Source organism: Lipotes vexillifer, unplaced genomic scaffold, assembly GCF_000442215.2.
Source record: "Lipotes vexillifer unplaced genomic scaffold, Lipotes_vexillifer_v1.1 scaffold860, whole genome shotgun sequence".
Classification (NCBI taxonomy): domain Eukaryota; kingdom Metazoa; phylum Chordata; class Mammalia; order Artiodactyla; family Lipotidae; genus Lipotes; species Lipotes vexillifer.
This window is the reverse complement of record NW_006789568.1, coordinates 1594390-1606994: the sequence shown is the minus strand read 5'-3', so window position 1 is coordinate 1606994 and position 12605 is coordinate 1594390. Positions and strand designations below refer to the sequence as shown.

At 44.6% G+C, this 12605-nt stretch overlaps 1 protein-coding gene across 2 annotated transcripts in view; it reads right to left on the bottom strand.

Annotated features, from left to right (window-relative positions):
* The window catches only part of EIF4E2 (eukaryotic translation initiation factor 4E family member 2), a 26922-nt gene extending 14986 nt beyond the window's left edge, over positions 1-11936 (bottom strand). Inside the window, exons 1-3 of one of the 2 annotated variants that reach the window (XM_007462762.1) lie at positions 11866-11936; positions 4716-4830; positions 3625-3759 (exon numbers count right to left, since the gene is read on the bottom strand). In XM_007462762.1, coding sequence (XP_007462824.1) covers positions 3625-3759; positions 4716-4830; positions 11866-11885 — 270 coding nt within the window. In that variant the 5' untranslated portion in view covers positions 11886-11936. The remainder of the gene's footprint in view (positions 1-3624; positions 3760-4715; positions 4831-11865) is intronic. The other variant, XM_007462763.1, reaches the window with a different exon arrangement.
* Between the last annotated feature and the right edge of the window lie 669 nt (positions 11937-12605).

The window sequence follows — 12605 nt, the reverse complement described above, 5'->3', positions numbered from 1 at the left end:
TTTTTTTTTTTTTTTTTTTTTGCGTTATGTGGGCCTCTCACTGTTGTGGCCTCTCCCGCTGTGGAGCACGGGCTCTAGGTGTGCAGGCTCAGCGGCCAAGGCCCACGGGCCCAGCGCATGCGAGATCCTCCCAGACCAGGGCACGAACCCGTGTCCCCTGCATCGGCAGGCGGACTCCCAACCACTGCACCACCAGGGAAGCCCAAACTGCACTTCTTGATTGAAGATGTTTACCATCAAATATAGCATTAGCTACAATGAAATACATTTTATTTGTATAGTTACTGAGCATTAAGTGACAGAATCAACCACACGCACTACTCCATACCATGGTGCCCTTGCTAAGGCCAGGACGGTCCAAAAACCAAGCAGGACTTAGCCTCTCACTTAGGGTTTAAGTCCCTTTTCTTAGCTAGAAATTTTCTCTTTGCTCCTCCTTCACAGTCCTGTTAGAAAATTAGACATATTTCTCTACAAAATGTATGCTTATTTATATTCATCATGCTATTTCTGTTTCTCTCACTAGTGATTTGATAGGAGAGATTACTTCCCTATTCCTCTGCAATTCATGGAGAATAGCTACAAAGTACTGGCCAGTGAAGTGCACACTTTAGGAGGAAAGAGAAAATGTGGAACATCCTGAAGAGACAGTTGGTATTTTCCAAGACACTGCTGGCTCTAAATTAAACATGAAGCAAGATTCCATGATGCGCAGCTGAAAATGGGTACCAAGCAGACAGAGACTCAGGTCATACTCCCAGATCTGGATAGCAACTGAGGAGAAACAGACCTCAGACTGTGTGAAATGGCTGTGCCTTCCATTCCTCTAGAGAGCAGGAACATGGGAAATGTCTCAGGTTACAAAGAAATTAGGAATGAATGCCATCTGTAGGACTTCAATGCAGTGTTTCATCTCAGCCACTGCCATGCTTAATTACACGCAGTGATTTGGGACAGTGAGTGGTCATATGCATAGAATGAGCAATAATCTTTTCCCACCCTAACACAGTGCAAAGAAATGAAGTATGCCTACTAGAAACCATGGCTCATTGTGAATCAGGACTTGAGGGGGTGGTGGGGACAAAGTACACCAACCATTCCCAATCCTCCAATTGAGCACTGCTTTATTAACCGTTCGGTCTCCACCAATCTTAAAGCCATCCTATATAACCTTATAGCCAGAATCCTATATCCAAACCATAAGAGAGATGAAATAGTAAGCAGATCGAGAAACAGTATTAAACTTTTATATTTTTTCCTTCTCTTAAGGCAATTTTCATTTTTGCAACTCCCAACTGAAACCAAAAAAGAAACATTTAGACTCAGAATATGAAGTGCAGAAAAGACCTCAGAAATCATCTCAACTACCTTCTTCATTTTATAATTGAGGAAACGGTTTCAGAACTTGCCCTAGCCCACAAAGTCAAGCAGTAGAATAGATGGCACTTGTGATCCCCACGTCCAATGCTCTTTCCATTTCAAGACACGGCTTTCTTAGCTACCTTAACTTCAAGAACTTTTTAAATGTTGTCAAACACTAGGAGTGAGGACAAATGGGAAATACTGCTTTGGCATCATTGGTTTTACAATGTAATTATTTCTTTGTGAGGAATTTAATATTGTGAGGCATTTCCCAATGCCCTGAATTACATGACATTGGTGAGTATAAAGAAGCATTAACCCAAGATGATGCTGATGACAAACTGTTCAACTCAGCATATACGCCCAAAGAAAAGAAAACAAAAACCCTCCTTGAGCAAGTTGGGTAAATTCATATAGACCTTTCTTAAGAGGGAAAGAAAAATGCTAGAAATAGTTATAATTATGCAAAAATAACCAAACAAATTCCTGAATGAAAACTTACTCCCCAGTTCAGTTTCTTCTCTGATCCTCTGAGCGCTTAACCAGTTGTTTACAACATAATGGCTGCCATTTTACCTGTAATGTCTAGCAAGCCATCAAAATTTCTGTGGATTCAGGAATGTTAAGGACTACATGGATATTTTTAAGTTTAATTCTACTGTTCTCTCTGCCAAGAATTCCTTCTTCTTTTTATCACATGTTCAAATTCTTTAAATTCAATCTCAAACCCATCTCCTCCCAAAGAGGCTTTCTCCAAGCTGAAATTAATTCCTTCCCTCTGCACTCCAAGAGCACTCTAGCCATGCCTTTCTTACAGCACTTCCCACTGCCTCCCTGTACTGGAAATTCCTGGGCATGTCTTATTTCCCTAAGGGCAAGGTTTTTAAATTCATTTTAGAACCCTATTAGTGCCTTGAATTCATTCAACATTTCTTGAACCAAATATGTACCAGTGCACAAGCTATTTTTAATAATTCAAAAAAGCCTAAATTTACTGGTGGTAAGAGAGCACAGGCCAACTAAAACAAGATCTTTGCTTTTGGATGAAATTATATCAACTCAGCACAGTAATCAGATGATCTGATTATCAGTTATATATACATATCTGATTAATAATAAACAGATAAATATAGCTTCTTCTAGTAAACAAAGATTTTTAAAAACTGGAGCCTCTTGGCATGCATTCTGGTATATGGAAGAGTAAAAGAGTATAGACTTTGGAAGGTGGTTTTTACAGCCTACCCAACTTGAGTTTCAATACTGGTTCCTTCACTTAATCAAGTAAATTATCACAGACTTGAGACTTCAGATCAGTTACTTAACCAAGCCTCATTTTTCTTATTTGTAAAATACGGATAACATCACTGACCTCATAGGGCTATCATAACGATCGAAGGAAATCACACAAAGTGCCTATTATTGTGTCCTTCCTCTTTACTAATTTATTGTAGAATTTATTTTCTATTATAGTTTTCTTTTCCAGTGTCTGCATTTTAAACAGGACAAATACCTCCATAATTTCAAGAAAATAACAAATCCTGCATTTGATTTGGCCCAGAGATTGACTGTATTGCACCTACAAAATATATAATGATCTTCACTGAACAAAACTGGTTTTAGCTGCAGACAGCTTCTCAGGGTGCACAACTCTAGCCACCTGTGAGGGAGATAAGACAGAGTGTGGGCTCTCTGTACTGACAGTACCCACAAAAAATAGACTTCCTTTTCCTTCTGAACACAGAAAAAAGATGCTACTTTATGCATAATCACTAACATATCAGGAACCCTAATGGAAGATTATTAAACACAAAACTCTAACTTTATTCTTAACTTTATTGTCAAGCTTCATGAGAACAGACACCACGTACTATAAAATTTTGTATCCCTCATGACACTTTGAGCACAATAAGGACTCAATAAATATCTACTTAAACCTGTATTTCTGTATTGTCCCCTTCTGACCAGTTCCACAATTCACATACTTATTGATACTGACATATGTCACCTTAAACCTGTATTTCTGTATTGTCCCCTTCTGACCAGTTCCACAATTCACATACTTATTGATACTGACATATGTCACCTATGGACGTATAATGAGAAACCTAAGAATGAGCCAATTTGACTTCAGAGACTCAGGTCAGTTAACTAAGGAAACCAGAATCCTAAGTATGTTACCAGGAGGGTATATATACACAACGATGTAAACACAGGCATGAATGTACTACCAAGGCTCACTACATTAAACCACCCAGTACTCACAGAGGCAAAGGTGCCAATCTGTTTGATATTCTGTTCGTAGCTCTGTGAGCTGGTGGGACGGCCAGGGGTTCTCCTGGAGTACCAGAAAGTGTAGTTATACTGCAGGGGGTGCTCTGCTGGCCCAGGGACAACAGCCTGTGAATTAAAGAAGGTGTGTTAATCTGGGCATTTTTCACATGCTCTGAGACTGAGAAAACATTTTACAGTGTCACCCCTTACCACCTCCACACTTAAAAAGGACACATCCTCAATTACCTGCAGTGGGCTCAAGATTCTGCTGACACAGTTATTTAGTGGTTAACTGACTCTAAGTTCCTGTTAACATTTTCTCTGTTCTTAATGCTTTCATAACTTTCCGATTCCTATCATAGATATTTAAGTTTGTATCCTATCTCAACATATTCCCAGGCCAAGTCGGCCTCCTCTATGACACCCTATCACTTACTGGCTAATGACGCTGGGCAAGTTGCTTAAGCAGTCTGTGCCTCAGCTGCTTATCTGCAAAGTGGGGAAAATAATAACCACCACCTCATGGGGCTGCTGAGAGGATCAAATTAATTAACAGATGTAAAGTGCTTAGCACCATGCCTGGCACAGAGTAAGTACTCAATAAATGACAGCTACTAGTATTACTGGTACTGTTAAGTGTAAACTCCTTCCTCCACAGTCTCATCCACCTTTGTGTCCTCTTAGCATCTGAAACGCCTGCGTCTGGAAGCTACTCGATACTGTGGATAAATCAGCTCACACTATTACTAACTCAACAGTCAAAAATTCTAAGTGATGCGCAGGATTTGAAATACTGAGCAGCAGCTTCTGAAGCAATTAACACCCTTGTTAAACTCCAGGGTTTATCTCCCCTACCTCAGGCTAGGAGAATGTTGGAAAGCAAGGCAGCACCTCAAGATCGTGTGGCAAGGGAAAAGTTCTAAGTCGCAAAATGAACTCCAGTGATTCAACAACCTTTTTTGAGAACAAAATCAGATATTACAAAACAGGATGCCATCAAGTTAATCTGCATCTTCCAGATTTCCCAAGATAACCAAGTCTCAAGTCCAAAGGCAACCACATCTATGCAGCACAAAACTCACCTTCCTCTTGCTGCTGCTCTGACTCCTGTCTCGTTCCGTTTTTTCCTTCTCACCATCTTTCTGTGTGCTGTTTTCTTCATTCTGATCGTGGTCCCCACTGTCATCATCTTTCAATCTAAATGGAAAGGCAAAACAACGTTACCCCATGACTGAGCTGATTCCTGCTTATCTAACAAAGCCACCAGGTCAAATGAACTACCAGGAAACCAACCCGAAGTCACTCAAAGATACAGGCAATGAGGTGCACATGAGATGAGAGATGGCAAAGAATGCAGAATGGCAATTAGGAGGATTAAACAAAAATGAAACTGCCTATCAGCTAACTTGTGAATTCCAGAAAGCTCCACATTCTAGTTTTCTAAAAGGCTGCGCAAAGAAGCGAGAGGTAAACGGTGAAAGGGATTGTTTTCTTTGCCAAAAATAGTCAATAATGAGAAGAATTTCTGGATTAAATAAGTGCTTTGGCATTTCAAATGAAGTTAAAAAACTTACTTTTCTTTCTTGCCACTTCTTCTAACCATCTCTCCTACCCCCTCCCCATTGCTGCTGCCTTAGTTTAGGCCTTCTTCCCCTGTCATCTCAATCACGTTGCCACCAGCATGTTCCTTCTAAATGCAAACCTAATCATTTAACTTCCATGCTTAAAACTCTCAACTGTCCCTTGCCCTTTGATGTCCACCATGCAGGATAAAGTACAATGAAATATAAGATGCTCTAGAATCTGACTCCTGTCAACTGGCATCCTCCTTCCCTCCTCCCACCTCCCCAAGCAACCTATACTCCCACATCTGTGTTATTTGCAAACACTACCCCCTTAGCATAAGGTACCATTCCTCCCACATCTGTTTTTCCTACTACAGGGGGCCCTTAGAAGTGTCTTATTAATCTTTGTATCTTCAGCATCTAGGACAAGAAGATGCTGCCCTAACATGTAGCACCAGAAGATGCTGAATTGATGTTAAATGAAAAGAAAAAGAAATTAAAGAAAGGAACGTCTTCTTGCCTTTTAAGTCAAATGTACTTTAGGTGCCACCCTTTCAGAAGCAGTGAAACCACCCTAAGTTTTGTGTAGTGGTTTGCTATGATTTCAAATCCACTTATTTATGACTTAAATGAAGATATTTTAATCCACCTGTTTATGATAAAGACAAAAAAAAAGTTGTTTTTAGAAGTAAAGTTGTTTTGATGAAAGAATGAAGTGTGTCAGGATGCCATCTTATCTGCTGTCATTGTTAAGCACTAGCAGCTCACTTGCCGAGTGGCACCACTGGGGCCTTATCAATAAAAACAAATAAAGAAGGAACTATGGTGAGGGGACACTTAGACTATAAATACTGAGAGTTGTGTGAGGAATATCCAAGCGTCTCTGTCCGGGCAAAGCTATCCTTTGCTGATCCTGCTCTCTGAAGATCTCAAGCCACTCGCTCCTGGTTGGCAGTGATGTTAAACCCTGCAGCAGTCTCAGGAAGAGAAGGGACATTAGTTCCTGCTGTGGTCGAGGTGACTCCTTTAGCAGTGGTGACAAACCATGTAACGGCCCCACAAAGATCAGCCTGCCCATCAACACCAGTGCTGTAGTTTCCTAGCAGTGTGCTCTAGCAACAAGCGACTTTTATTTTTGAGCTGGCAGCTGGACTTCAGCTGCTGGTTGGCAAACCCATCTCACCCAGTACCAATTCATATAAAGGTACAACTGAACTAAATTTGGACCTTATTCATCTTCCTTTGCGTGGAACAACAGTGTGATTAACCTATCATTGGTTTGGAGTATGGTATGCTATTTCTTTATTAGCTTAATAAGGGGCATCTGCATGCTATTGGCTTATGAAATTACTGTAATCCCCACAATGAATCTGTGGTAAATAAGCCATTGGCAAAGAAAACCCGTCTCTGAGCATCATTTGCCCCCAGCCCCCCAAACACAATACTAAGGCTTTCAGTGAACCTGAAGTTCACTAGATCCAGACAAAAAGATAAATGGAAGGTGAATTCACAAAGATAGTAGGAATGCTGTTTAGTCTAGAGCTGGACCATTAACTTACAGATCTTTTCTGAAATCACTTTTCTGGCCCTATCCAGTCAAATGGAATCTGGCAATTCTCAGGAAAGGTACTAGAAGTGGTCAAATTGTAACTCAGATACAGGAATACCTCAGAGATATTGTGGTTTGGTTCCGCAATAAAGCAAATATCACAATAAATTGAGTCATGCAAATTATTTGGTTTCTCAGTGCATATAAAAGTTATGTTTTCACTGTACTGTAGTCTATTAAGAGGGCAATAGCATTGTTTTTAAAAAGTATGTATCTTAATTTAAAAATACTTTATTGTGAAAAAATGCTAACCATCACTAATTACACAGGGTTGCAATAAACCTTCCATTTGTTAAAAAAAAAAAAAAGAAAAAAAGCGGTATTTGCAAAGTGCAGTAAAATGAGAGGTATGCCTGTATTACCTTATAGATGCAAAAACATGCTGCCAAGTTTTTTGCACTGTTTTTCTTTTCGCCCATGAACCCCCAGTGCCTACCACATAAAAAGTGCTCAAATGTTAAAATGGATGGGCTATGCATGCGCTGGGGTGCCTGCTCTGCCCACTTCACAGCCCTAGCTGTAGGATATACTCCCGAGAGCGTGCATGGTGCCATGACCGTCCCCAACCCCACCCTGGCCAAGACATGACTGTGAAGGAAGGGCACCAGACTAAAGGGTGGCCCAGCCTGGCCAATAAGCGATGCCTCAGGGGCTTGCTCAAAATTATGAGCCAATTCCTCCCTCGGCTTTTCATCCAGGAGATGAAAGATCATATGGATTCAGGAACTAGGGCACTCATATGAGTCTCATACAAAAAAAAGCCATGAGGGAATAAAGACAACAAGCAAGAGCACAGAAAGTCAGTAGGGGCAAAGGAAATGAGCAGATGAGCAAAGAGTGGAAAGGAGAATGGTTCTGTCTGTGATGCTGCCATCTCTTTGGCTTGGTTCACCCTCCCTGGACTCCTGGGAGACCTAATGGTGCTTACAATGCCCCTTTCCCTTCATTAAACTTGAGCTGGTCTGGTTTCCTTTTCAAGAGGAACCTGTCTAGCATGCAAGTCCCACAACATTTACAAGCATACTGTGTGTTTAAGAATACCTATGGAGGGCTTCCCTGGTGGCACAGTGGTTAAGAGTCCACCTGCCCATGCAGGCGACACGGGTTTGAGCCCTGGTCCGGGGGGATCCCACATGCCGCGGAGCAGCTGGGCCCGTGCGCCACAACTACTGAGCCTGCGCTCTAGAGCCCGCAGGTCACAACTACTGAGCCTGTGTGCCACAACTACTGAGCCTGTGTACCTGGAGCCCGTACTCTGCAGCAAGAGAAGCCGCCGCCATGGGGGGCCCGTGCACTGCAACAGGGAGTGGACCCCGCTCCCTGCAACTAGAGAAGGCCCACGCTCAGCAATGAAGACCCAACACAGCCAAAAATAAAATAAAACAAAAAATAAGAATACCTATGGAATACCTGACACACTGTTTGACCTCAGCATGGTACAACCAACTCCTTTCCCTCCACTGGTCAGCCTACTTGCAGTCCCCGACCTCAGCCCTCTGTTGTGTTCATCACCTGGTCTCTGCTCAGAGAGCTCCTCTTCCCCTACTTAACTTGTCCTTCAGGATTCAGACTAAGGACACTTTCTCTCTTTTTAAAAAATATTTATTTATTTATTTATATTTTGGCTGCATTTGGTCTTCATTGCTACCCACAGGCTTTCTCTAGTTGCAGCGAGCGGGGGCTACTCTTTGTTGCGGTGCGTGGGCTTCTCATTGCGGTGGCTTCTCTTGTTGTGCAGCACGAGCTCTAGGCGCACAGGCTTCAGTAGTTGTGGCACACGGGCTCAAGAGTTGTGGCTCACAGGCTCTAGAGCGCAGGCTCAGTAGTTGTGGGGCATGGGCTTAGTTGCTCCGTGGCACGTGGGACCTTCCAGGACCAGGGCTCGAACCTGTGTCCCCTGCATTGGCAGGCGGATTCTTAACCACTGAGCCACCAGGGAAGTCCAGGACCACTTTCTCTTGAAAATATTTTCTGATCTCTCTCTAGGCTGAGTTGGGATTCCCTCTTCTGAACATCCCCATATAAACGTTTGTACTTGTCCCAGCTGTACTGTCATGGCCGGTTTTTTGTCTCCTGATTATGAACATTTCATGAGTTTTTTTTTTAATTGCTCAGGCCCAAGACAGCTCCTAATTCTCTTCTTTAGGGCATACCACAGGGACTCACATCATTTCTCTCTTCTCAGTTCCCAACTCCCCACTATATCCTTTGGGGTCCTTTCCCTTCAGTCTTGATTAAAGAGGGGCACAGTCACCCCAGCATCTTACATTTTTCTAGCCCCAAGCGAAGCATATAAATGCCTTTCTTTTTAGTGCTTTTGCTGCTAACCACTAGGAAACAGAAAAATAACAAAAATAATTATGCCAGAGAAGAAACAATGCTACTGCGATCCCTGGACCCCACCTCCCGACTCCCTTCTAAGATAGTAAATGGAAACCCTAATGGACCTTCATCTTATGCTGTCATTTCTTGAGGGTGGAGCTAAGCAACCACTCTGCTCTCTGAGCCTACACTTAAGGCAAGGCATTTGCATCCTGTCTTCTGGAGGCTACTCTTACCAGCCTGAAGCTGGATGTGAAGCAAAGATACAATCCAGACAGAAAAATCAGTGCTCAATACACTTAGGCAGGCAATTAGCATCTGAAGCTGTCCAGGCTGAGTGGCACCTAATTAGCTCACCAAGCTTCTGCCCAGGTATGTCCTCATACTCTAACTAGACGATTCACTGCAGGTAGGAACTTGGTCTAATTCATAATTCATCTTTACATGTCCAGCATCAGGCAGTGGCAGAAAGCAAACACGTTTAATGAATGGATTTCCAAAATCAAAGCAATACGAGGCAGACTAGGATGAATGTCGAACAAGTGGTTCAGACAGTAATTAAGAATGGGCCAAGGCTAAGAAAAAAAGAATAGGGACAAAATCAAATATGGCATCTAGATTTGAAAACCAAGCTCAACACCGTAGGGACTGCAGTATAGTGAAAGCATCTTAGGCTTTTACATATGAATAGGATCAATGGCAATGGTAGCTAATGACGTGATGGGGGGGGTGGGGTGGCGGCTATTAGTTTAGGTCCCTAGAAGGCCACACAGAAAAGGAGACTAGAGCTCCTCTTTAATCTGAGCCCATCAGATTAGACTACAATACTCAACTCCAGGCACTGGACTTTTAGGACTCCGGCAAACTGGAACATGTCCTTAGGAGCCATGTGGTGAAGAATGCAGAGACCAAATATGCAGCCGTGGTCTAAAAACTGCACACTTTTTTGCATGAAAAACAAAGACAACGAAAACAAAACTAAGGGCTGAAGTGCTGTCTTCAATTGCTAATTTCGAATGAAAGCTTTGTTTTTTTCCTGCATAGCTAGAAGACAGATGTTCAGTATAATGAATAGTTAACAATTAGAACTAATTAAAAATGGCCCAGGTTAATTTTTGTCAAGATGTGCTTGAACAAATGTTAAACAACAAACCTGGGTTCGAATCTCACCATATGGCCCTTCCTGTTGTTGTGGGCAAGTTATTTAATCTCAGAGTCTCATTTTCCTTATCTGTAAAAGGAGGTAACATGATCCCCTTACAGGGTTGTTAGAATTAGTAGAAACAATATGTGAAAAATAGCAAAATGCCCGTGGAAGCCATTACTGCCACGCTTAAATTAGCTTACTGCAAACCTCAAAATGATCTGGGTAGGGCTGGGCCAGATTACGCATGAAGTGCCTCCTTAAAACGAAATTTTGATTTCTTCAGTTCGGCGGAGAAAGGGGTATAGCGTTGGCAGAAAGCTCCACTGAGGCAGGACTTAGATCTGAAGCTAGGAGTTGCAGGGCTTACGACTGGGCGGGGGGCGGGAGCAAACTCCCAAAGACTTTTTTCAAGTAGCAGAGCCCTCTCAGCAACCAGGAAGCATTCCTGAGGAGCTGCCAGGAGTGCGGGAGTCCAGGACCTCGGAATCTGCATACCAGCACTCAAGGTACCGGAAAAACTCCAGTTTCCCATGGGCAACAGTGGGTCCCAACCTAAACTAATAGTAATTCCACTTTACATTTATATCTTAAATGTAGTACTTTGTATCTTAAAAAGGTACCTTATCACACTCACTAAGGCAGCAAAGCACTAACGACTAATGCGGTTTGGGTAACAGAGGCTCAGAGACTGGGTAACTTTTCTAATGTCAAACAACTGGTAACTGGTGGGTCTGAGACTGGAAATCTAGGTCTTCGGAAAAGAAGACAGATTTCCTGGACTACTAGAAGAAAGCCAAAACATAATCTACCTCCAGATACAATCGCTGCGGGGAAATATGCAAAAATACTTTGCATTTCCCTTCTGCACCTCCCAATGGTTTGATGCTGGAACTAGAAATCAAACAGATAGGGTACATACAGAACTGCAGGAGGAGGCAATAACAAGTATACCCGTTGGGCAAGAAACTGAGCAGCTCTTGGAGAGTGTGTTGGAAGAGGGGAAAAGGAGGGGGAAGAGAACGGAAGCAGGAAGGAGTCTCGGGAAGATGAGAATTCCGTAACTGAGCAGCCACTGCGCTGAGCGCGGCAGCCACGTTACCTCATTGCATCTTCGCAACTCTACGACATGGACTCTGTTACCGTCCGCACCTTGCGAATGAGAAAACTGAGACTCAGGAGAGATGACCTGCCTAGGCCAGAGGGAGTGTGTGAGGAAAGCTGGGTGCAGAAGCAGAGCAGCCAGGCTGCGGAAACACCTAAACCTCCGGTCTCCGCCCCTCCACGCAGCTGGCAATCCGCACCCGCCCAGCAGGGTGTCCGAAAATCTCCTTCCAGGCGGCACGGCCACCTCCTCCCGCCCAGACCCCGCATTTCGCTCTGGGTCCATATGACCCTGGGGTCCCTGAGACCCCTGCAGCCCTCCTCCCCAACCCCCTCCTTCCCGCCGGCCGCCCAGGCCCGGCCGGCCCGCAGCCCTAACCAGAAAGGGAGGCCGGTGCCGCAGTTTGCGCCGCCGGCGGTCCCGGGTGGGGCGGACGCGAGGAACGGTTGGGGGAAAGGGCCTCGGGAGGCGGCCACGCGCCACTCACGCGTCGAACTTGTTGTTCATCCTCTCGCCGCCGCCGTCGCCACTGCCTCACGGAGTGACTTCCGCTCCGCCAGGTCCCTCCGCCTAGGGTCCGACCACTTCCGGTTGCGCGGGGCGCAGCGGAACGTCGGCGAGCTGGCCGGGAAGGGGGCGGGTACGCCAGGACGCAGCAGTCGGGCGGATGCGCTGAGCTGCTCAGGTTCGGTGGCCACGCGGGCTGCGGGCCTCGGCTCTGTCCCTGTACTTGCCTGCCGCCCGCCGGCCCGCTTGCCCTGCCCAGGGGAGCGCGTGCTGACCCCTTCCCGCGGCGGGCACCGAGAAGGACAGCTCCGAGTAGCTGACGGCGCAGACTGGATTCACGGCTCCCGACTCCAACCCCGGTGGGGCTGCACGATCCTGGACTCTCTCTTAAGCTCCCTGAGGCTCTTTCTTCTTTGGTACTCGCCATACTATACTGTAGCACCCGCCTCTTCAGGTAGCCGTGTGGATTGAACGAGATAATCAGTTTCAGGCGCTAGACACAGTAACCCTTCGTAAGTGGTGGCTATTGTTAATCTTTGTTTACTTGTGCCAGGAGCTACAGACTTGATCTCTGCTTTCTGAGGCAGTCAGGTTGAGAAACTCACTCCAGGTGACTAAGGTAGTAGAGAGGCTTACAGGAACCAGAGATGATCCCACCGTCATCAAATTGCCTGACACTCCAAATACACAGCAGCGCGGGCGCCACACACCACACACATA